Source organism: Hippocampus comes, unplaced genomic scaffold (genome assembly GCF_001891065.2).
Source record: "Hippocampus comes isolate QL1 unplaced genomic scaffold, H_comes_QL1_v1.1 scaffold315, whole genome shotgun sequence".
In the NCBI taxonomy this organism is placed as follows: domain Eukaryota; kingdom Metazoa; phylum Chordata; class Actinopteri; order Syngnathiformes; family Syngnathidae; genus Hippocampus; species Hippocampus comes.
The window spans coordinates 783,153-809,369 of NW_017805539.1; the positions used below are offsets into that span (position 1 = coordinate 783,153).

At 40.8% G+C, this 26,217-nt stretch overlaps 1 protein-coding gene across 2 annotated transcripts; it reads left to right on the plus strand.

Annotated features, from left to right (window-relative positions):
* The first annotated feature begins 2,870 nt into the window (after positions 1–2,870).
* Positions 2,871–25,687, plus strand: LOC109521011 (lamin-A). Of its 2 annotated transcripts, none has more exons than XM_019878601.1 (13): positions 2,871–3,171; positions 9,788–10,158; positions 19,056–19,212; positions 19,718–19,843; positions 19,919–20,089; positions 21,361–21,486; positions 21,761–21,981; positions 22,566–22,872; positions 23,138–23,245; positions 23,729–23,848; positions 23,949–24,005; positions 24,101–24,268; positions 24,778–25,687. In XM_019878601.1, exons 2-13 carry the CDS (start codon positions 9,824–9,826, stop codon positions 24,811–24,813), a joined length of 1,932 nt encoding a protein of 643 aa, XP_019734160.1. In that variant the 5' UTR covers positions 2,871–3,171; positions 9,788–9,823; the 3' UTR covers positions 24,814–25,687. The 2 variants fall into 2 exon arrangements, with proteins under 2 accessions (XP_019734160.1, XP_019734159.1); XM_019878600.1 differs by lacking the exon at positions 2,871–3,171 and adding an exon at positions 7,896–8,117.
* Positions 25,688–26,217: the final 530 nt, after the last annotated feature.

Genomic DNA, 26,217 nt, shown 5'->3' on the forward strand with positions numbered 1-26,217 from the left:
GTGCTGAATTGCCTATATACTGTATATCAAAGAAATTGAATAAATGCTCAAAGGGTTTTGCGCGTGTGTGTGTGTGTGTGTTGTCTGAGTTACAGGATACTTGTGAAAGTACAAGTGAGGTCAGGTTACTGATTGGGACCATCTGGCCGTCAGAGTGGTCCCCACTGTCCTTTCCTCCCTCCCTCTCTGACGATGAAAGGCATCTTTGGGTTACTGTCCCCCCACATTTGCACGCACACGCGCACACGCACACACACACACACGTACACACACAAGGCCTTTCTTTGTCCACTGTCGTAGACTATCTTGTCCATCCGCATGGACAGTAGCCATGTGCAAAGACATGCACCCGACTTCATGAGTGTCCCTTCTGAGTGTCCACCGGCAAATTTCCTTTCCCCAACCATAATTAAATATTGTAAAAAGACGCACGCCACACAAAGGGGAATCACTCGGCCAAGCAGCACGTGCTCAACAGGGCGATGATGTCAGACTCCCTGCAACAAAGAACTCCGCTTGGTCAACGTCAAGCTTCTAGTTCAGCTTTTTTTCGGCTGAGCGTTTGCAACATTATAGTCGCTTAGCCCTGATGCAAATGTTGGTTTTGTGTGTGGCGACGAGCTACAGTTAAATAGGCCGGACACCGACTCTCAGTAGTGGGGGGGGATAGACTCATGGGACCTTTCATTAGGTACCCCCACACAAAGAGAAGTGAGTAAAATGTCAAATCATGCTCAGTTTGGATGGCAGTAAAATTATTTTTTTTGGGTTGGGGCGACTCTGCTTGTATGCAACACATCAGAAGGAGGGGACATATATCTGACAGCTAATTCTAGAAACTCATTATTATTATGATTCTTAGTATTAGTAGTAGTCGTAGTAATAAAATAAAATTTCATTTAGTTTCACATGAAATAAAGTATTTTAAATTCAATTTTCAATTTCATATTATTTATGCTTATTTTTTCTTTTAAATGATCTTGCGTGCCCATAATATTCACAATCAAATTAACATAAAAAATCAATAATTAAAATTGCATTAAAATTGAGAAAAAATTAATGTATTAATGAAAAATAAATGTGTATGTTTAAGAGGCTTTCAGTCATAGCACTCTACAGATGAGTAAAAAATAAGCAGTGATAAAAATGCGAAGACAATAAAATGCCTCTTAAAAAAATCAAATAAAAACTGTTCTGTATATAAAACCACAGGAACAACACACCACAGTACGCCGCCTATGACTCTCAAATATACTCTATTTTCTATGTAATATAATGAGATGATAAAAATGATAAAATCTTAAATGTGTGTAGGTGTGTGTGTTTTTTTAAGTGCAACATCAATAGTTTTTCATCTTCCTAGCCAATGTGTGCAACAGTAACAGTTTGAACAGTGAGAATCATGGTGATATAAAAAGACTTGAAGTCATTTTTTTTTTTTTTTATTACTTTGGATCCATTTGAAGAGCTGCACAGAGGCTGCTTAACCCCACAATTATGTTGCCTGTCATATTGACCCATTTCAAATCAAGAAAAATAAACCAAAGAGAAACAGGACTTTCATATTTGGATTATATCATTTGTCGTAAATATTCTTAATATTACATTTAGTCTTTCCATAACCAACAGTTTACATTTGCAGCACAGTGTCAATTTTTGCTCAGTCAGCACTTTTTGGAATTTTTTTTTTTTTTTTTTACAGAAAGAGAGAGAGAGTTTGAGAGATTTAACTCAAAATACAATCACGTAAACCCCAAATACCATCCGAAATATAATGAAACATGAAGAGGTATAAAATATGTCTTTCAAAAATATAGTAAAAACCTACAATAAATAATAATAACAAATAAAAAACAACAATACTTGAAAAAACACCTAATTAAACCACAATCCAAAATGTGTTTGTCCACATCTAGTTAGCACTGGACCTAATGTTGCTGTCATGTGGGCATATGAGTCAGTGTGGATGACTTCATTGCTTTTTGCGGCTATTAGGTCACTGCCACCCATCCAATCAACATGAAGATGATGAAGAAGACTCCTCACCTCAACGCTTCCTTCCTGGATGCCGATGACCTCATGCGGGTGACATCACTGAAATCCTGTTGAGGAAAAACACACACACACACACACACACACACACACACACACACACACACACACACAGTGTAATATTATTAGACCTGATGTAACAATTAAGAATAGAGTTGATGTCCATGGTACACAAAACACAAATGATGTGTTTCTGTGCCGAAATAGATTTTTCTGTGCTTTACTTGAGTATATATTTTTCTGAATACTATTTTACATTTATTCCTAAAGTGTTCAAAACAAGGCTTCAAGCTGTTTAATGCCATTCCCAGTCAGTTGAAACAAGAAAATAAAGAAAATAATGACAACAACCACATGGCTTAGACTTCCAGTCTGCTAGCTTAATGCTAATGCTAAATAGCCTCCATGTGGTCATGCTGTAATAGTTTAAGAAACGGGCTAACCACGAACAGTGCAGTTATACGTGTAGACAGACAATATAACAGAACTCAGTCATATATTCTTTACACTTTGCAAAGAATGACTATGCAGGATATTCGTTTGTCAGACAGCACAATAGCCAATTGATGCAGTGTGATAAAAATTGTTTCATTCTGTTGAATTCAATATGATTGTCATAACTGTATTTTTATGAAGCACAAATTTCATGGTGTGCTAGTTTTCTTTTTTTTGTGTGTGTGTGTGTGTGTGTGTGTGTGTGTGTATATCCAAACGGCTTTGTTCCACGTCAGTAATATAAAATTAATGCTGAAACGTCTTCCCATAAATACGGCACCTGATCCCCGCCCCCCAAATAACCTCCCTGATTGCCAATTACGTCCGCCAGGTGGCACTGTGCAATTAAGCAAAGCTAGCGAGCAAGTCTACTCCCACGCCACACATTCAGTCAGACAACATTCCCTCCTTGTGTGCGTGTTTAGTTTTTGCAGCCAGTGCGCACTAAAGCGGCTTCTTCTTCTTCCCTGGATTCAACGCGTGGGTTTTTTTTCCTCACGTGTCTGCTTTTTCCTGCTATGTGACAGTGGGCCCACTGCGGCGTGAGTGTTGTTTGACGCAAATCACGCGTGGCACAGACGCCGGATCGGAAGACGACCTCGAGGAAGATTCGAGAAAAGTCAGGTATCGTTTCCGGTTTTGGGTTTTTGGTGTTAGCTATTTGTTTAAATTAGCTGGTTGTTTACATTAGGTGACGTCATGAACTCTGTAACCTCCTCAAGAGTGCGCACATATTGTTGGAATGTTGTCTTTTGGCTCCTCCGTCGCTAGATGACGCCAGCGGATTTCTGAGCGGGCCTGTTGGTTGTGTCAAAGGTCGGCAGAGGGCGTCACAGAGACATCAACAATTCATATAAATTAAATGGAAAAAGAGAAAAGGAAATGTGACTGACTGACTGAATGAATGTAATGAGGTAAAAAAAAATAATGTCGAAATGATTTATCAAAACCCTCAACTAAATTAAAAAAACCTAAAAAAAAACAACTAAAATCAATTGAGACAAAAATAAAAAAATAAAGGTGACTCAATAAATATTTTTGAAAGAAGTTAAATCATTTAATTTCAGAAATAAACACGTCTGAAAAAACTAAACAAAAAAAAATACAAAAACTAAGAACAATAAAAACTACTTAGTGTAAAGAAAAATAAAGCAAAACAAATGAACAAAAAAATGCTATTAAAATTTTGAATATGCACAAAAATAACTGATGTCTAGTATCAACACTAAAACAAATTTAAAATAAAATGTATTCAAAACTGTTCTTAATGTACTTAATCCCACAAACATATTCAAAATGTAAACACTGAAAGTGAAAGAAAAGCCGTTTTGTTGCAATGTTGTGATCATCATCATGATCGTCATCATTACTATTAGCAGTAGAACCCAATGTACACTTTGAGTGTACATTGCTTTCCATGTTGAACCGTCATCCCTCAGGTCAAACAATTATGTGCATGCCCAAAAACATCCTCTTGATCCGACCCTTTGCCTATTGATACCAGAACGTGATTGAAGACCGCTATAAAGCGTTTAAATTTCCCATATTTAGCGTTATCCAAAAAGATTGGACCCACTGATTTTGGGAGCCTGTTGGCTTTCCCTGTCGGAAAGGAGCCTTGGCACGCGCTTGTGTGGGTGTGGGTGTGGGTGTGTGTGGGTGTGGGTGTGGGTGTGGGTGTGTGTTGTGTGTGGCCTTGTCCTCAGCAGCCCCACCCAGGAAGGGAAAATGACACTGCAATGATAACACACGTCACTCTGTTTTAATGTGTGTGTGTGTGTGTGTGTGTGTGTGTGTGTGTGCTATCGAAACAAGATTTCCCGAGAGGGCGATAGGATTCTTTTGAATCATTAACATGTGAACAACCCGCTTTGTGTTATACATTTGCACTCTGGCAAATGGGCATGTCAGAAGTGTCAATGCTCACACCCTGTACTTCAGTGCATAAAAAAAGTAAAGGGTTTAAACACTACAGTACCCAAATGTGGTTCTTTAGCTTGGATGCATTGCAGAGTTTGCCGTGATCACACTGCCAGCAAAATATGAATGTAGATTCACTTCACTCAAAACATTTGTTTCATAAATCTGATACTGTTTCTTGAGGATCTTGAAAAATAAATCTCAAATTAAATCGCAATCGCAAGAACAAAATTGCAATTAGATTATGTTTGAAAATTGTTCAGCCCTCTTGTAAGAAGGCCGACGTTATCCATGGGTGCGACGTTGCTACCATGACTTATTCATAATAGTTACTCCAATACCAAATGTTATCAGTGTGAAATTTACATTTTTGAAATGTACTAATAAAAATTTTAAAAATATGTTCAATGTACCCATCAAGCAAAAATTTTGCTAATTCCACATTGCATCTGAATCTTCTTAGCTGTCATTTTAATGTTTCTTTTCAGACACAAGGATCTCAATCAATTACACTTTGACCCACGGTTGAAAATATACATATCACAAGACTATTTTGACAAAGCAGTCAAAAGTACACATTTTCACATGGAGGCATGTAAATTACTGATACCTGCAAAAAGTGCAACCACCAAGTACCACAAAGTATTTGTTCTTTGTTAGCTCCCACCACTGGGGAATGTTCATCGCTATACTTTTGTTGCCAGTGCCCTTTATTGAATTTAAAAAGAAAAAGAAAAAAAATAGCGGGAGGTCAGGTTTCAAAACCGGAGCGGGAGGCCCTGGTTTATTAACCCTTTTTTTTTTCTTTCTACAAACACGTTTACAATCCAGGTTGACATTCTTCCGTGTGTGAGAACGTGTAGTAAGTCAAAGATGACAGACACACCTTTAGTGTTGTGTGTGCCTGCTTGGAATGTTGCAGGCCCGACTCGTGTTTGCTTCTCGCCTCGTCGGACGTGTTACATCACAGTCGCTCGACACACAGCCACTCTAATCAGATCTGTAATCTTGAAAGTGTCTGGGGAGCTGGATTGTCATCAATTTCTAAAAGTTTATATTAGAAAGGGACCAGTTGCGGGTCCCAACCACCACTAACATCTCACAATTATAGAAACCGTTGCTCCTACACCAAACCACAATATAACAGCACACAACTCTGCCATGTCCATCGTCTGGAGCGCATGACGATCAATATGTATTATATTTACAATATTTCATGTTTTGAAAAGTTTGGATCTGACCAACCAATCAGGATGGTTAAATTCAGATGTCAGAACGAATTTAAAATGCGCTCGGATAAAGAAACAATCCCATAAAATATAGTTGAAGGGACAAGGTGCAGCACTCTTGATTGTGAAGGCCCTGGGCAGATTAGTTTGGCATGGCGACACAGAAACTGAGATCTGATTGGACTAAAAAAAAAAAAAAAAATCTAACTTCTGAAAGCAGTGCAGCCAAGAAAAGAAAAAAAAAGATTTTCAGAAAGGACAGGAACAGACCAGTTAAGAGATTAAGCAAATTCGTGATGCATACACCGTTAACTTTCAATTGTATTGGAATTTTCAATCGTTTTGGAATAGGCAATACTGGCGGCAAACATTTTAGGATCGCACACCACAATTATTGCCCCAATACAGGCTGTAAATCGATGTCGAGATACTGACAAGTTAACTTCACTAGCCTGCTTGCTAGCTTGGGTAAATTCACATCTCATAGTTAAGAACCACCTCGACATCAGTTTTTCTGATCAAGATGAAATTGGATGTGCTTGTTTAGCATGATAGGATGCACCAAAAAGTCTCAAGGAAGCGTTTCCCGAATTGATCAGGAAGTCCGCCATTTTGGTTTGACACAGCCATTTTGGGCATGGCGTCAATGTTTGATGATCATCTTCCAGTCTGGGTTGTTGACGGGTGAGTCAGTAAAAATTTCATGGAAAGACAACTTCGGGGAAAAAAGGAGGAGGAGGTTGTTTAAAACTTTGACTGCTGCTTTCCACTACGCCTGCCACCAGACCAAACCAGGACTTGGTCCATATTTAACCACACACACACACACACACACACACACACACACACACACACACACACACACACACACACACATGCAAACGTACACGTCTTTGTGCCTGTCTTTGTATCCTCTCCATTTCCATGGTTCCATAAACTCCACCCAGAGAGAGAAAACATATAAAAGCAAAATCAACATCTCCTCATTGCGACGTTTGAAGATTTCTCTTGTGAAGTGTTGGATCCACAATGGGAATTTCAGATTTCAGGAGTTTTTGTTCTCCATTTTTGGGTTTAATGGACCACCAGAAGCTTCTTCATGGGGACGCAGACGATTGCATACACAGGATGTCTTTGAAGAAGTGAGGACTGTCTTTTTTTTTTCTTTTTTTTTAATAGATAACAACGGAACAAATGTTGTGGCCAGTGTTTATATTTAGAGTACTTTACAGTATATTGAATGCATTAATATAGAATGTCCTGTTTGTCACACAAAAATATTTGTTGTGTATTTGATAGATAGTAGGCAGATTTCTTTTAAGATGTATTATTTTCTGGCGCAAACAAACAAGGGGTGCTAATACATATCCCTGTGGGACACCATACCGAAATATATATCTTTTTTACTGTCTTGTATCAATACACTGTCAGCAGCCAAAACCATAAATCATATTATGTCCTGCTCTTAGCACACACATAGTGAGAAACTATTTTGACAATTGACGCTTATGTATTGATACTGCTTCATAAGTCAAACGATACGATATCAATAGTGAATTTTTATGTTGACACGGTATCATAAGCCTCAATGATACATCACTTGCGATATTATTTATTGCCTCTAATAGATATGCAGTGTTGATGTTTCAGCGTCAGAGCGTGACAATATTGATGCGACACACCTGTATCAAAACTGTGCGTGTGGAGGGGAAGGGGGTAGTCTGTGGGTATTGTATACTCTTGTAGTGAGTGTTGCTGCTCTGTGTGTGTTGAAGTAGAAATTTATTGAAGGTTTAGAATTACCCTAACATTGAATTTATTAGTGTTTTGCATCATATGTTAGCATTAAGCTAGCAGGTGTTCATTAGACCAAATGATATGGTTTGGTTGGATATTTTGGAGGGTTTGGTTGCTATGTATATCACAGATTTTCCACCTGTTGCGGGTGGTTCTGGAACGTAACCCCATGATAAATGGGCTTTCACTGTAATAGTCATACACAGACTTTCAGTTAGGGGGCGCCGGCTTCGTGTCATCACATCTGCGAAGGTCTCCGTCTATCTGTCAGTTTGTCTGTGTGAGCTCAGATAGAGTTTAACAGCTGCACTTCACACACACACACACACACACACACACACACACACACACACACACACACACACACACACACATGCACACGCACACAGTCTCGCAGTCTAGCCTGACTCCTCCTAGTTGCCGCCCTCCGTCCCTCCCTGTCTTCCTACAAGCCGGAAAGCAGTCCAGTTTTCCAGGCGTAGACATTCACGCGCGCGCGCACACACGCACGCACACTCACACTCGCATAACCAGTAAGCGAGTACTCTTCTTCTTTTTCTCCTCCTCCTTGACGCTCACACACACGTCGAGCAAGCTTCTGCCTCCATTTGCAGCCCTGAAAAGGTAAGGTCTAAACTTCTCCGTCTTTTTCCTTCCTTTTTGTTTGAAGCGTTTCCATGTGGCCCGGGAGAGGTCGGGAACAGCTTTTAGATGGGGTGGGAATAGGATAGTTTGGAAAGTAGGTGCTGGTTAAAAGCTCCGCACCTGAGTGAAGAGTGTAAATGAGCACTTTGATGTATTAAATGGGCGGTTTTGTGTATTAATGAGCACTTTTATATGTTGAGTGAGTGTGGAGAGAGCTCAGGACTTGGCTGCTCATGTGGGTGTTGTGCGCGCACATGTCAGTGAGGCTGGTGGGTGGCAAAAAGTTTGGCCGCCCACTTGGGAGCCCCCCCTCCGAGTGGACTTTTCCCAAAGTGGGTGTCCTGGTGTGTAATGGTGATAGCTCTGATGATAGTGCTCCTGAAGGCATCGTTATGCTGTGGTTGTACTGCATGGTAAAAAAGTACAATTACAACATTTATCTGGAATATCCTTTTTTTAAATACTAAAATGTTTATTGAAGAGCAAAAATCTCTCAATACAAAGTACTTGTTAAATTGCAATAATGTGTACTGATGAATTTGTTTCATAACTCGTGAGTAGGGTTGCAGCTATTGAATATTTTTAGAATTGGGTTTTCTATAGATTGTTTGAATAAATGCATAAGAATTTACTTTGCGTTTATGAATTCAAACATAATAACATGCACATGTGAGGTGCAGGTATGATTTGTGTCCACTTGGGCATTGCGATCGTCACATTCCACTCGAGTCTATGTGGCTTTAAAAGGCGGGGCTTGGCCTGGTGAGTGACATGGGGTTCTGCAAATTACAGTGTGGTGTTGGGTAGCTGTTCACTGGCTAACCTGTGAGCCAGCCTGTATGTTGAGTAACTGCTTGACAGCTGTTGCCGTAGAAACTCGAGTCTGATTGTGCTTGTTAACGTGCAAGGTTATTATGGTTAACAGCAAAATGAAAACTACAATTGAAAACACATTTTCATTAATGAAGTAAGAACGAGTGCTTTTCTAGAAACAAAGATGAATTGAAACTACATTTATGTTCACAAAACTAAATTTTTCGACTTTAAAATCCTCCACTCAATAAATATCATACGTCGAAACAAAAATACACAAAAAAATGAAACTGATTTTTTTTAAACGTTCAAGTGAAAAAAACTAACTCCAAAGCTACTATAATCCAGAATGGTGATGTATTTTAAATGAGTGAATTTATATTTAATTCTAAATCCTCATCTACAGATGAATTGGCCAATCTGTCCATTTAAAAAAAAAAAAAAAAAAAAATCTAAAATGTGTTATTTTTTAAGAACAAATGTTTCCCCAGGTCTGGTTGAACAGGAAGACTCATTGAGATGGACGCTTGTTCTTGTGCGACTGAGCCAGGAAATGCGTCCAGCCTTCCTCACTAGAATAATAGAGGTTGTAAAAAATAAAAATAACAGGCACTGACATTGAAATGAATTGAACCTAGAAGCTTGTGGAAAGTTTTTATTACTACTTATCTAAAAAAAAAAAGTCTCAATGGAAATACAACAAGGTTCGTACTGGCTATGCAGAATTGTTCCCGAAAAAAAAAAAAAAAAATATTCACAAAAAAATCCCAATAGTGATTCGGGAGTAGAGAAGGGAATGAATAAATGAATGAATTTTTTTGTTGCGAACCCCGCAGTGACCGGCCCGATCCGAAGCCTTTGCCGCCATCGCCATGGAAACGTCGACCCAGAGACGCAGCGGGCGCGGTGCCAGCTCGCCTGCCCGGATCACCCGCCTGCAGGAGAAGGAGGACCTGTGCAACCTCAATGACCGGCTGGCCGTTTACATCGACAAGGTGCGCTCGTTGGAGGCAGAGAACGCGGGCCTGCGTTTGCGCATCACCGAGTCCGAGTCGCATGTCAGCCGAGACCTGAGCGGCATTAAGGCGGCGTACGAGGCCGAGCTAGCCGACGCCCGCAAGACCCTGGACCAGGTGGCCAGGGAGCGGGCTCGTCTGCAGCTGGAGCTGGGCAAGGTCAGGGAGGAGTACAAGGAGCTCAAAGCCAGGTAAGGAGGCTTGATGGATGTTTCCTTTGCCATTTGGAGGGGGGGGGGGGCTGAGTCAGACTCCAAAGCCAAGTGCAATTGGCAGCATGAAATTTGGGGGACATGACGATCATGAGTAAACCCGCAAAGAAGTCTCAAGAAGCCATGCTCAAAATCACACAGGAAGTCAGCCATTTTGGTTTGAAGTGGGCGGCCATTGTTGGATTACTTGAGCGCGCAAGCCAAATTTGTGGGGAATACCCTGCAAAGCCAATTTTCCTTTAGCAACATGAAATTTGGTTGGAATGTCTCTCATGAGCAGCCCATCAAAAAGACTCAAGAAGACGCACAAAAAGTCACAATTCTAACCAATTGATTTTGAAGAGGCTACTCGAGGATCAATCTGACCTTTTCCTCCCGACATTCATTTCCTTTTCTATTCTCCTTCATTAAACATCTCCTAGAGCATTTTAAAATTTATCTCTGGCCTGAAACCAGTTTGACAACATGGAATTTAGTCGGCATGTCTATCATGAGTAAACTTGACAAACCTACAGGATGTTGACCATTTTCATTTGAATTCGTTTTGGTGCCTTTATACTATTGGCCACCAATTATTATTTTTAATTCAACTACCCTGGCCCATTTCACTTCACATGAAATTTGGTAGATGCCTATCATGAGGAGACCCACAAAAAGTTTTTAGAACCAATGGTTGAAAACACACAGGATTTCAGATATTTTTCGGCTTGCTTTGGTGATTTCCATGGGTCCTTCAAAGATAGGAATGAGTTTTTCTTTTTTTAAATTCAGTCTCTGTAGCCAATTTGACTTGGTCACATTAAGTTTGGTAGGCTTGTCCATCATGAGTAGACCCACAAAAAGGTCTCAAGTAGCCATGCTGGAAAACACAAAGGAAATTGGCCATTTTGGTTTGAAGCTGCCATTTTAAGCTTGTTTTGGCAATTTCCTTGCAAGATAGGAATGAACTATTCTTTTTAATTCATTCCTTGCAGGCTGTTTGACTTCATCAACATGACATTTGGCCAGCCATCTTGGTTTGAAGCGGACATTGTTAGATTTTTGATAGCACCCAAAGCCACTTTCATGGAGCGCGTGCACAGGAAGTCCGCCATTTTTTAAAATTTATTTTGAAGCAGACATTTTAAGCTCCTTATGCTTCTGATTTAGAGACTTACTTTTAGGGGAGGATCTGTTCTAGCTTGACAAATTTGGGAAACAAATTAACACCTTCAGGCTTTCTATAGTCGTGTACGTAGCGTATGTAAAAATCTTTGGGCTGATGGACGTCTGGAGACTAACCAGCAGCCTGCGGATTGTCGTCAAATTAACATCTCCCTTGGGTGACGACATGCCGGATTGTTTTGCGGGATGCCGCAGGTAACACTGGCATCCCGGGAATGTCGTGGAGCAGTCTACAAGCACGGGTGGAGGGCCGAAAGGAAAATTGGTGCTAAATATAGTATAGTGGACCCATAGAAATGTTTACCTCCCACTAGCAGAAGCTTTGTATTTCCAGTTGTAGTCTTTCTAAACCCAAAGTGATTATCAGCTTCAATCTCGTGACGTGCGATGAGCAGTTGAGGTCCGGAATCACCCCATTTGCACAGCTAGCAGCGCCTTGGGCTGCTTTGTGTTTGGTTGCCCCAGCGACCGTCAAGCCTCAGCCTTCCCTCGTGAGTGCTTGGTGACTCAGCAGGGCCCATCTGATTGGCCGAGTTTGGAATGAGTGACTATGTGGGCAAATGGTAAAGTATGTTCGCATGAATAGAAAGTGTTAATGTAGAACTACTACAGAGAACACATGCACCCTGGCCCCAACCGCATGGCCGCCCTCAGGCAGAAGCTCGCGCTGTTGGCGTCAACGGTTCCTCATTCAAAGTTGTTTAATATGGAAATAAGGAAGGAGAGGAGTGCTGATGGAGCTCATTGCTGTACAGCAATTTTTTTTTCCAGTGGTCAATTAATTTCTCAAATTTTATAATTGAAAGTATTTTTATCCAAGCTTTTGAAGTTTTTTTTGGGCGGGGGAGACTATTTCAGTTTTAAAATAAATGTTGTAAAATATTAGATTTTAACGATAACTAATTGATTTATTGCAATTAATATACACATTAAAAGAATAAAAAATTTTTTTTACACATTTTAATTTATATTTTATACGCTCAAATTTCTAGTCAGTGTTAATGTTTGAAAAGATTTTGATAGCTTAGTTCTTCGATGATAGATTTTTTTTTGATTTCGTTTTAATCTGTTTTGTCTATGGCTTGTCTTGGCTGTTTCAACAAATCTTGTATAAATATTCCTTATTTTTTGTGGTCCGTTTTTTATATAAATATATTACAACTAATTATTTGTAAATGTTTTTTGTGCCAAATTAAGTTTTCTATTAATTTTTTGACACCTTTTTCTTTCTTTATTGTAAAAAATATTTTACACAATGTGCAGCATTTATTTAATATAACTATTGATGATCTTTATTAACATTCAGTCACTTTGATATTATGATGCATTGTTGTTGTTGTTTTGTTTTTTTTAAGTTGTTTTATGTTGATATTTTCATTATAGTGGACCTTAACATTGATTGCCCGCCCTGCTTGTAATTCTGTCTAATGTAGTCAAAGTTTGTTGGCCGTTCACAAAGAAGGATTTACCTGCTGTATAACCTCCCAGTTGGGAGGGTGGCGGTTTTAGGGCGCGGCGGCAGAATGGAGGGCGTGAAAAAGATTCATGAACACGCCACGGCTGGACAAGCTTGAACGTGAAGAGTTTGAATACAATGGCAACAAAGGATAAATTCCCTTATCACATTGCACATTTTTCTTGAAGCTCACGTGGCTATAATAAGTATAAAAGAAAATTCACTATTTGCCCCAGTGCAAGCAAAATTGAGTGGACATGTCCAGAATTATAAGAATTCTGGATATAAATTCTGGAATTATAAATTCGAGGGCTCTGACTTTTAATGTTGCCAAGTAAAAAATAAAATAAAATCATGAACATCTGTTTACTTGATCAACAACAATTTAGGTGGACATGTTTGTACACATAAAAGTCTAAAGGACCCATGCCCAAAATGAAACAAAAATGTGCCCATTTTGGTTTGAAGCAGTCATTTTTTTGGGGGAGAAGGGGGGGCATGGTGGGGGGTTTATACGTCGTATACTTACGAATTTTTACTGGAGAATTCACCAAATAAACCCCCAAACGGAAGCAGTTATCCTCAACAGTTGGGCTACATGAGATTGTGAAGCTTTTTTTTAAACATGCAATCTAATGTAGGTGGAGCATGGTGACAAGTTTGATCCTTTTGACAATTGTCGGAAAGTTATAAAAAAAAAAAAAAAAAAAAAAAAACACCAGTTTCCCCTACTGACACAAAATTGAGCGGACATGAAAAAAATCTCAAGCACTCAGGTCTGAAACTTAACAGGAAGTCAGCCATTTTGGTTTGGAACAGCCATTTTGGACACATTCATGGCTTGTTCTTCGGAGAGTTATGAGAAATTAGCCTGGTACCGTTTGACGTGAAATTTGTTCTTGACAGGTTTTACGAAAAAGTCCCAAGGACTCATGTCAGAAATGAAACAAAAATTCTGCCTTTTTTTTTTTTTTTAAAGCTAACAGTAAGGGATTGTTGTCTACTGTGGAAATGTACAGCAGATGTGTCCCAAAGCTGCTTTTTTTTCCCCCCACATTGTATAAATGAGGAGATTCGGTCTGCACAACCCGTTGGCAAGTGAAGTTCTTGGCAGGCGAGTTGCTGTTGTGTGCGTGTGTGCATGTCTGTGTGCATGCAAGAGTTTATAGAAGTTTCCGTGGAAGTTTGGCGTCGGCTCGGCTCTCTGTGAGTCACTGTAAATCACTGTAAAATGGCGGATGAATAATTCCCAGTGGGCCACGGGTAAAAAGCTGGTGGGTTTCCATTCAGTGTGGCTACTTATGTAACATGTAATAACGTTTCACTTTGAACCATCTGAACGCTTTTATATTTGGACGACGGGTAGTTTCCCAGAAGGCTGTATACTGCAGCAGCTTTGACTTATAGCAAAATTATCCACAGATGTTTTATTTTTTCATAGCTAAAAATATAGTATTTTATTGACCTGCATGACCTTTATTGTATGAGTGATCGTAAACTAATTGTGTTTACAAAAAAGATCATCTAATCCCACCTTGGGCTAATTCAAACAATGGCAGGAAAGCCTCATAAAAAAAAAATTAAAAATGTCGCCACATCTTTTATTCCTATGTGGTGAATTCAATGGGGTACTGTTCATTATGATGAACGTTTTTGTTGTGATATGACAATCATCAGAAGATGACTACAAACAGGTTATCAGGATGAATGAATGAAATTTGAAAAACTAGTCAGAACTTGTGACTCATTCTCTCCTGAATCATTGCACAACCACACGGGGATGGCACAATGGCACCTCGTATTTTACTTACACACACACACACACACACACACACACACACACACACACACACACACACACACTGTTGAGTGACTGTGTGTTTGCCAAGCTACAGTGTTTGCATACAGATGAAGTTGACTGAGTTTCTCATGGTGACGCGCCAAACAAAAGGCATAGCGCCGCCTCTTTTGTCAACACCCAGACTCCTCTACCTCCCTCTAGCTCTTCTGTTTCAGCCCTTCTACCCACTTTGCAACACCCTCCCTCTTAGACGACCCACGACCTGCTCTCTGCCACACCTTCTACCCACAGTGACACCCCCCCCCCAATAGCAACTCCGCCACAGCTTGGGAGCCTTGAGGCGTGCGGTGCTTTTTTTTTGAAACTGGAAACAGCCACGGCGTTTGTTCTCATCATGAGTACATTTTGCATGCCGCATAATACACACACACACACACACACACACACACACACACACACACACACACACACAATGCTGCGCATTGTCCTCCACCCATCAGCGGTGGTCATGTGACTTCTTCCATTTTGCTACCTTTTCTGCATAAGAGACCTAACTAGATCTTTGAGCTTTGATTAGATCAAAGAATCTATACAAATTTGGGAAAACCCTTTTTGTCCTATGTTTGGATGGGGACTCGTTGGGAAAACCCCACCCACACCCATAGACACTCACACACGCTCACCAGATGTGTGTGTGTGTGTGTGTGTGTGTGTGTGTGTGTGTGTGTGTGTGTGTGTGTGTGTGAGACTGAGATGAATAGCTGGTAACCCTGCCTCCTTTCCACCCAATTGCAGGGCCCTGGTAGGCAACTGTTGACAACCGAAATGGCGCAAACAAGACGGCTGTGTGCCGGCCTGGTCCAGCTGTCCAAGCATGAGGTGGCGGCTGGTGGGCCTCGTTTTAACAAATGGTCTCTTCCAAAAAAAAAAAAAGCAACAGTCACCAAATTGTGAGCTCAGAACCTCCCCACCTAGCCATGTTAGTTGGTGTGAGGCATACAAGCTTGGCAAATAATTAAATGGATTAATTTATGATTCAACTTACACTCTGCTGTACAGTATACTAATTGTGTGTTGCACACCACACGTGTAGAACGAAATTACATACAATCCAGGCATGCGAGGACCGATGTCAGTGTTAAAAGTGCAAACAGTGCTGCGCCTCCTGAGATAGAGGAGTGGGATTGGTGTCAAACTAGCATGCGTCCAACAAAAAGTTTCCATTTCCATTTTGTCTACATTTGAACCAAACTAGCATCTCATTTGTGTAGCATACCAGCTTTCCAACTCATAAGAAGTCTTTCTTGGCCAAGTATGTAAAACAACACACAAGGAATTTGTCTCTTGTAGAATGTGGTAAGTGACTTCTGGGAGCAAATCCCATAGTAGGAGTTTGTCCAACATGGCTGCTTTAAAACCAAAATGGCTGACTTCCTCTTTAATTTGCGGCATGGGTTCTTGAGACTTTTTTTAAATGGCCACCCAGATTCATGTAAATCTGTCAAAGTGGCCTATGAGCTATTTTTTTTCATTCTTCCCAAGGGGTGTTTGTGAAGGAATTTGCACAAAATAACTATTGTAAACCCAAATGGCCGACTTCCTGCTCAAGTTGGGCAATGGCTCTTGGAGACTTTTTGGTGCGTCCTGCCCGGTTCGTTTAGATCAGCGAAGCTGGTGTCCCGGGCTCACCTTGTTTTTTTTTTTGTCTGTTTTTTTTTTTTTTTTTAACTTTCAAAGAATCCTCAAAATGAATGCAATATTTTTCATTCAAATAATTTAAAATATATTTTATTTTATCTACTGTATGGGGTATAACCATTGCAATATTAACAGTAATTAAAATTTGTAGTTGAATAATCATTTAAAAATATATTTTGTTTTTGTAAAATTTTGGGGACAGGCAACCTATGTTACAATTGTGCCCAACAAATCATGTATGTAATAATTGTAATACATTTCACATACTGTAGCTTAGCATTCAGCTTTTAAAAAATGCGTTTGTAGAAATCAAGGCCTCACCCTTAGTGAATGCCCTACCCTGTGATTCTCTTCCCTCCTCTTTGTATCGTGGTGTAAAAATGACAATTTTCACGTTGCATACCATGTGTCGCGTCTGGCTCATGCTAGTAGCCCTGACGTCGAGGCCTGGGTTGTCCTGGCAACACCAAAGCAAACCTGGGCAGAATGGGAAGCAGGAAGGGTTTTTTTCTTTTTTTTTTTTTTGCTTGTGGCTGGCGCGGTGGACAAAGATAGCTGCCTGTGAGTCATCGCTGAGGCTGGGAGGAGAGCCAACACATTCCTCCTCCTCCTCCTCCTCACATTTCTCCTCTTTTATTCTTTCCCGTCTTTCTGTTCACACTCTCTCACCCCTTCTACCCTCCTCACGGTGTCACATACGACTCAGGTTACCATCATCAACCACAATTTACAGAGACCCAATCCACACATTTCATTCGCAAGCCTCAAAATGAGCAAAGTTTGACGCCATGCTCCGCCCATATTCAATTCCATACGCACAGAACTTGGCAATATACCATCGTCTGTCTTTCTAGGATACCTGTATCCTATTTGGGCAAATTCCGTAGTACAAGTTTCTCAAAGCCCCAAAATGGCTGCTTCAAGTGAAAATGGCCGACATCCTGTTTTAAGTTTGGGCATGTGTCCTTCAGATTTTTTTTTTTTTTTTTTTTTTTTGGTGCGCGCCATGTGGAAAAAAAATGTTTGGGTGGCGGGGGTTTGGGGGTTTTGTTTGTGGGGGGGGGGGGGGGGGCGGCGCTATTGAGTGAGACATTCCTAAGTCGTTTATTCAGAGGCTCTGTTGTTACACAAATCAGTCTTAGATGATATAAACAGGCTGTCTTGCCTTCGGGAAGAGCTCACATACACAGACACTAGTGAAGATCTAAATAGTACATGACATCAAAGGACACGATTGCGCACGCACACGCACGCACACATAGTAAACCAGTGGCATATGCAGTCCATTCTGTTGGTGACTGCAACTCATGTCTAACAAGGGCAAGATGAAGATCGTTTTTCTCCATCGGAAATAATGGATGAACTACTAACTGCAGTGGGTTTTAGGTAACCTTTTAACATCCTTGGCTGTCATACAAGTGCAAAAAGAGCTGAACTCAATTACAACTTGTACAATGTGTTCCACTTTTACAACCTTATTGTATTGATCGGGCGATATGCCGCTTTCCCACACTTCATTTCGGATTAGTATAGTTATCGACTTGTTGGCAATCACTGGTTTTATTTTGTGATGATTTCAACAAAAAAGAAAAGGCAAAAACATGCATACAGGGTCTCCAATGAACTCATTATGGCGGAACCATACAACCATGCGTTATCATTCCTTATCAGTAGACAGCGGGTGTCATTTTTCCTATCTTGAGACATGTTAGCGTCTTTATTGACGCTGATTGCTGCTTGTCAGCTCGTCTCAGTGTTGAAAAATTCTTGACATTTTGCGACCATAAACTTGCAACCTGCCCCCCTTGGTGAAAAAAACTTTTTTTTTTTGGTCAAAACTTGTACCGGTATATAAATCATGTACAATCCTTAATACATTCATATGTTCATCATCTTAAGATCATAAAATGTGCCATCAAACTGCAAGGCTCGGCTGGTCCATACGTCTGTTTCCCAATAGAACACTGCACTTCCTCCAACTTCATCACGCTAAACATATCGTTGTACTGGTGAGGCGGGGCCTCCTTGGAAAAATACTTTCAGCTGACAAATACATCCTTGAAAAGTTCCCAAGGTGTGGAAAAAAAGGTTGCTTTACCATAACGTATAATAGTCAGTGTTAGTGCTAGCATTGGTGCTAATGTTGGTGATCAAAATGGTGCAAAATGCTTTTGTGCAAACGCAGTAAAACAATCAAGCGCTGTTAGCGTTTAGCATATCGTTTGATAGCTTAGCCTCTTTAGCTCCTGGCCCTGTCTGCCCACATTCAAGCCACAATAAGTCACAGTAACAAGATACAATGAAGAGATTCCCCTGGGAGCAAATTGAATTACAGCGAGCTTGTTTCTGTCTTCTTTCCTGCTTACAGTCTTATCTGAAACTGCACACATGTGGCAAACATGAATTCTCCTCGGCGAAGAACTAGAGCTTAATGGGTGCTTACCGGCTAATTGTAGCGTGTTGATGGCGACATGTGCAACACGTGTTAAAGTACAAGGCGTTTTGGGTCATGCGGTGTAAAGCAAGCACATGATTTTGAAGAGGGTGGAAACAAAAAGACCATTACCCAGCAGCCCCGTGTACTTTTTGAGCATTAGAAATCCTTAACGGAATCATTTGGAACAAACATGATGAATTCTGGAATGTTTAGTGGAACATTTTCCACAATGATGTATCATGATGCACAACACATTTTATTCAGTTGTTAGTACTATGATTTTGATATCGTCATCTTGGTGGTGGTGATGTGTTTGACAGGAACAGCAAGAAGGAGTCCGACTTGGACGCAGCTCTGGCCCGCCTCCGGGACCTGGAGGCTCTGCTTAACTCCAAAGATGCCGCCTTGAGTACAGCCCTGGGCGAGAAGCGCACCCTGGAGGTCGAGATCAAGGAGCTCAAGGCTCAGCTAGCCAAGGTAAACAAAAGACTTGGGCACCACATTTGAATTGCTGGTTGAGGGTTGGTAGCTGATTTTTATGAATGAAGCTAAAGTTGCCTGATTGCTCCACCTACTGGCACTTTCAGAAATGACTTGTTTTTTCACAGTTCTGGAATTTTCCCCTGTAGGACTTATGCAAATAGAACTACAGTAATCGGAAGGATGGATGGATAGATACTGTAGTTAGCTGATATGCTGCAAATTATTAAATAGAAAAATTGTAAAACAAATCATTTTACATTCTGGATGTACCCGTAGTTCCTTTTTCATTTCTGTTTCCTCCTTGTCCTTCATCATTATATTCCTCCTCTCAGAACAGTTCTTTGCCTTTTTAATTCTGATCAGGTCCACAACCTGTTTTTTTCCTGCTAGGATTTTGCTTTTGTTTGAGATCTTCCTAGCTTGGAATAGCAACATTTGTCTTACACCTTGAAATGTTAAAGAAACTAACTAAGGCATTTGGGCTTCTCTGACCCCTCAGTTGGACGGTGCCCTGGCAGACGCCCGTCGTCAGCTTCAAGATGAGATGCTTCGTCGCGTGGATGCCGAGAACCGTCTGCAGACAGTGAAAGAGGAGCTGGAGTTCCAGAAGAACCTCTACAACGAGGTGTCAATTTTTGGCCGATCAGCCGCCAGCTTATTGTTTGCCGTATGAATGACCGATGGACGTTCTGTGTCGCAGGAAATCCGCGAGTCCAAGCGTCGTCACGAGTCTCGCATGGTGGAGATCGACAGTGGGCGGCAGCTGGAGTTTGAGAGCAAACTGGCAGAGGCTCTGGCCGAGCTGAGGGCTCAGCATGAGGAGCAGGTTGGACTTTACAAAGCTGAGCTGGAGAAGACTTATAACGCTAAGGTAAACTGCAACATGGCGCCGCCTGCTGTCCAAGCTGGGACATTTGTAGGCCTTTAAAGCAGAATGTGTTCATGTACACACTCGTCAATCTGTTTCATGACTAAAGTCCTAACCCTAGCCGTGAACCATAAATACTAATATAACACCTTAACCGTGACTTCTGACTGTGAAGGCTAACCCCTAACTTTAAATCCTAATGCTAACCACTAACTCTAGCCCAACCCACAGCCTTAATTGTAATGCTAATGCTAAGCAAAATCTAACCTGTTACCACTTACTCCTAGCCCTCATGCTAATGATAACAGCTTCAACATGATCCACCCACTCATCAGTTTGGCCACCGGTAACTTCTAACCCAAAGACTTGTATTAACTGCCAACACTTAGCGTAACCCTGACCCTAATGCTAACTGTAGCCACTAAAATGTAACAGCTAACCCCTAACCCCAGTGCAAATGCGAACAAGTCTCTACTCTAAACCCTCGGCCTTAAGAGTAACGTAAATAAACCAGTAACTCTAACCTCTGTCCTTAGGCATAGCCCCAACACGAATGTTAGCTACAGTTCCCAAGTAATAACTCTACACCACTAACATTAGCCTAGCAATTAGTCCTGCGGCTAATGCCAACCCAGCTCCTCCTCTGACTCTGAAAACCTTGTGCAAATGTGAACCCCTAACCCAGGGGTGGGTAACTCTGATTCTGCTTGTTTTAGAGGTTTTCTTTCTCCAACACATGCAATTCAAATGATCTGGTCATCAGCAAACTCTGCAGAATTCTGATATTGAGTTGGAGTTGCCCTCCCCTGTCCTAAGCCCAAATCCAGACCTAATTGCTAATCACAACCCTTGTGCTAACACTAACCCTTTCCGCTCACGTAATGCTAACCACTAACACTTAGACTAACTGATAAACCTTCACACAAATAGATAAACACTAAATGTTAAATGCTAACCCTCACTTAATGCTAATCCAGACCGCTAAACAGTAACCAGCGATGCTACATAACCTGAATCGCTAACTTTTTAAACTGATCTACACACTCGTAATGCAAATCAGAACCCTTAACACTAACCCTAAGAGTGAAATGCAAACGTCAAATGCAAACAATAACACGAGTTTCAATATGAGCCACACAATCAAAAGTGTTTGTTTAACCCAAAACCTCACTGCCTAGAGCCCTAATAGTAACTCTTACCCGAGTCCTTTGGTCAGATTAGCAAACTTGGCGTCGCTCACTAACCTACATTCAATCTCGCCCCGTCTTGATCAGTTGGATAATGCCCGGCAGTCGGCTGACAGAAACAGCCACTTGGTGGGTGCTGCGCATGAAGAGCTACAGCAGACACGCATTCGAGTGGAGGGCATGTCGGCTCAGCTCAGTCAGCTGCAGAAACAGGTGGGCACACACACAAACACACTCACACACTCACAACTCTTGGAAATTAGTAACGAAAATTGCCAACTTGCTTAGTAGAAATACTGTATGGTGACGAGATAATCTGCACAGGCAAATGCACATCTGCAACCAAAAGTGTAGTACAGTTCAATTACTGTGCCTCTGTCTTGACAGTTATTCTTTAAAACATCACCAATCCTTAGGTCAGGTCACGTTTATTTTAAGGCTCCACTGTATATCAATTTTAACCGGAACCTTCTCTCTCCCTGCAAAGTTGTCCCTGAGTGAAGCGAAGGTGCGCGAGCTGGAGGACACGCTGAGCCGGGAGCGCGACCTGATGCGGCGCAGGATGGAGGACAAGGATCGCGAAATGGCCAAAATGCAAGCGCGCCTGCAGCAACAGCTGGACGAGTACCAGGAGCTCCTTGACATCAAACTCACTCTGGACATGGAGATCAACGCCTACAGGAAGCTGTTGGAAGGCGAGGAGGAGAGGTGAGGGACACGCTGACGGTTGGAATTGCTGAGTGTGAGTCAATGTTGTTATAGTTAGTGAAATAACTCAACCTAAAATTGAAAACATTTTTGTAAATGAACTAAAATACAAATTGAAAATACTTTCAAAAGAAACAAAAGCGAACTGAAACTACATCTTATGTTGATGAAACTAATTATAGTTATTGCAAAAATGTCTTCCATTTACAGATTCGTTTATTAATGACCTTTCGGGGTTCGTTTTAATTGTATTTATTTCAGTGTTGTTGTACATCCACACAGAAGAAGGTCAAACAGTTTGACAATTGTAATTTACTTTTACTTTATTTCACAATATAAGGACTTTTTTATCACGCACTTGACAAATACTACGTTTAAAAAAAAAACTAAAACAAATGCTATAACTAATAAACTAAAGCCAAGCATTTTCAGAAAAATAAATACTGACTTAAAAAAATTATCAAACTTGCTCTAAAAACAAATTAAAACTAACAGAATTTTTAAAAATGTGAAAATGGAACCAAAAAAAAAAATCGAAACTATTGTGATAGTGGATTCATTCCCGACTCTGCCTCTCCCCTCAGGTTGCAGCTGTCGCCCAGCCCTCAGCCCGGCCGAATGACGGTGACGCGTAGCTCGGGCTCGTCCCACAGCCACAGCCGCCTGCTTCACGCCACGCCCGGTATCGCCTCCAGCAGCCGCACGTCCTCGGGAGCCGCCAAGAAGCGCCGTCTCAATGACAACGACAGCGACACATCCAGCTTGGCGGCGGCCGGGGGCACCGTCACCAAGACGCGCATCATCCAGCACGCCGCAGCCAGCGGACGTGTCACTGTGGACGAGGTGGACCAGGACGGGAAGTATGTGAGGCTCAGCAACAAGAGCGACGAGGTGAGCGCTCGGGATCGACACTCACAAAAAAATGTTCAGGATAGAATCGGGTGAAAACTCCAGATCAACCATAAAAGCCTTTTCATTGTGGAGGATGGATTTGGTGGGCCGATTTTTGCATGTCACTCTTAATTGATAATGGTCAACATGCAGCCAATGTAGGAATTATTATTATTATTATTATTATTGTTATTATTATTATTATTATTATTTTAAGTATTGTTGTTATTGCTATCAAGCACGTGTGATGTTTCTTACCCGCAAGGACCAATCCCTGGCTGGCTGGCAGTTGAAGAGACAAGTGGGCGAAGACGCGGCCATCATCTACAAGTTCCCCCACAAGTACACCCTGAAGGCTGGAGCCACCGTCACCGTAAGATACACACAAAAAAAATTCCCACCCAAATTCACCTTTATTGACAGTTACAAGACAATGTAAGGCAAAAAAAAAAAAAGAAGAAACAAAATGCTGGAATTGTTGGAGAATCAGTTTTTAGCCTCGACTAATCTCCTGAAAAACTCTTGATTTAAAGGGGAAGCCAACAAAAAAAAAATTCTTTAGAACATGTTCTATGGGCCCTACTAGTCGAAACACCATATTCTGATTAATATTACTTTGTTGTTTTCTTTCTACAAAAAAATACTATTTCTACTTCTATTTTTGTTTCTAAAATCTTTTTTTTCTAAAAATAACTGCTGAACATTTATTTCTGCTAAAAAAAAACAAACAAACTATCTTTTATTACTTTTTGTAGTTTGTTTTTTTTCCCCAAAAAGTCTTTCTTCCCATTTTTTTTTTTTTGCTTGTCTCCTGCAAATAAATTGCAAGCATAATTGACCTTTAACCTTTCCAAAGGTGTGGGCGGCGTCAGGTGGCGGAAGCCACTCCCCCCCGTCGGATCTGGTGTGGAAGAGTCAGGACTCGTGGGGCACCGGCGACATCCTGCAAACCGTCCTCATCAGTGCTGCTGGAGAGGTGAACCTCAAAAAGGGACACACTTGCACATAAAATCAGCTTGTTGTCACTTGTTGAATGCATCATGAAGGCAATGATGACTTTTGTCTTTTTCCACAAGGAAATGGCCAGCAGGAAAGTGACCCGCACCCTCTTCCAGGAGGATGACGATGACATGGTAACGTTTCCTCCTCCTCATCATCATCATAATGAAGGTAAACGTGCACTCAAGAGCGCTCTGTGGTGTACCCCCGCCCTTCCGCCCCTTCGCAGGGAGCTCACAGCACCAGCGGTGAGAATGAGTACAACCTGCGCAGTCGCACGGTCATCTGCGACTCGTGTGGCCAGACGTCGGACCGTGGCCACGGCAGCCACGGCGGCGGAGGGCCCGAAGGCCTCGTGGGACATTCCTTTTTCGTGGCCGACAACCTGCCCAGACAGGTAACGTACTTATATCAGAGCTAACTGGGAAGTGCATACTTTTTTTCTAGGTTTTTACTTTTTTTTTTATTTTTTTTTTTTAATTAAAGTATTTTTTAAAGAACTAGTCAGAAAATAACTATTCATGTAAAATGTCTTTTTTTCCTTGAGTATCTGAAATGTTTTTTTCCTGTGAATAGTTTGACATTGGTTTCTGAAAAATCTGATGGCTTTTTTTCTTTTTTTGGGGGGGGTTTAAAAAATTCTACTTGTTAGTTTTTCTCATTACTTTTTCGATTGTCTACTCTGAATTTTTTGACATTTCGTTTGCTTATAAAACATTCAATACATGTTGACATTTTTCCCCTCATAATATTCCAACATGTACTGTACTAAGGAAAACCTGCAACTCTTTTTTTAATTTTTTTAAAGGGAAATTTAATCAAATCTGGTCATATTTTTCAACTTAGACATTTTTTGTGTCCAAATGTTGTGGTGGTAAGGCTGTCGCTTGCTCTTTGTCCTTCCAGAGTCGCGTCAAGCCTGAGAACTGCGCGGTCATGTAAAAGCAAACTTGGCCCCGTCTCCTGTTGCGCAATCATGTGCATCACCTCTGGGATGTTTTTTTTTTCTTCCCATCATTACCTTCAATTTTTTATTTTTTTTTACATGTATCCACTATAAACTTCTCTGCTGCTTGAAGCTCGCCTGAAGGCCACAGGAGCTTGCTTGTGTATAATCCATTTACTGTATGTTATTGCATGTGCGCTAACGCTTGTGCTAATGCTAACAGACACATACACGCACGCACGCTCGCACTTAGGCAAATGCATCCACTCGAGGTCACGTTTATTGCTGTCAAAAGTCAACACGCACAGATGGTGAACCCCAATGCAAAACATCATCAGTTTTTCCGATGTAATTTAAACTGTGAGTTGGTTTTTTTTTATTTTTGGTTTTCTTTCCAATGAAGTGGTGGCAAAATACAATTACTTTGGAGTTCCAAATTCTCATTCAGAGCGTTAATTTGTACAAAGTGAAAAATTGTCAAAATACCCAAAAGAGATATAGTCAAATATCATTTTTTAATTTAACTTTTTTTTTGTGGGTTTCAAAAATTTTTCCAGAACTACACACGGATGAATATTGTTAGCCTAATACTTAAGTCATATTTGAATGTTTTCGGAAAACAAGAAAAAAAACATTTTTTTTTTAGCATTTTTATTGGTATTATTTGACTAATAGTGCAATTGACAATATTTTGAACTCTGTCACAATATTTGTACTTGTAAAAAAAAAAAAAATCACTTTTCTTGTTCTCTGTAAACGTCCAAATAGGTCTTTGTCAACTCTGCATACCTTTGCATAGAAACATCAAGTGAAGCCGATGAGGCTCGTTTGTGACGTCATAGCTTGTGGCTAATCATTAACAAACCATTTTTTTCCTTTTCAACATTTCATGATTATAATTGTGCCTTGATAAAATGTTTTGTAATCTCAGGGCAAACATTTCTATGTGGACTCCCCCCCCCCCCCCCTCAAACAAACAACTTGCATTTCCCCCATTTCCCGGCTTGACCTAATTTTCCAGAAGTAATTTTTAATAGATGTTTTTTTTCCCTCTCTTTTTTTGTTGTGCTAGAACGCCAAAGATTGGCAACTTTTGGATTGGGTGTCTTTGTATGTGTCTGGTGCCACACGTGAGCATTTACAGCAGTTGCGAAATCATTGATTTTTGGCATGCCTTGATGCTTTTTTGCTGGCTTTTTTAAACACTTTTTCTTGCAACTTTTGCCTTGATGGAACATTTGTACTGTATTCGAGCAGCTTGTCAGCCAAAGAAAGCATAGCCAAGCGCTTATTGGAAAATACTTGATGGCTTTTTTTTTTTTTTGGCTTTTTTTTCCCCTGTCGCTTTTTTTGATATTTTGTTACTTAAAAGTGCCTTCCAGTCCTCTTCAAAGATTTGC

Coding starts and splice junctions, on each gene's coding strand:
- LOC109521011 (XM_019878601.1), top strand. CDS start 9,824: ATGGAAACGTCGACCCAGAGACGCAGCGGGCGCGGTGCCAGCTCGCCT. Junction 19,844..19,918: donor AGAAGAACCTCTACAACGAG/GTGTCAATTTTT, acceptor TCTGTGTCGCAG/GAAATCCGCGAGTCCAAGCG. Junction 21,982..22,565: donor TTGGAAGGCGAGGAGGAGAG/GTGAGGGACACG, acceptor CTCTCCCCTCAG/GTTGCAGCTGTCGCCCAGCC.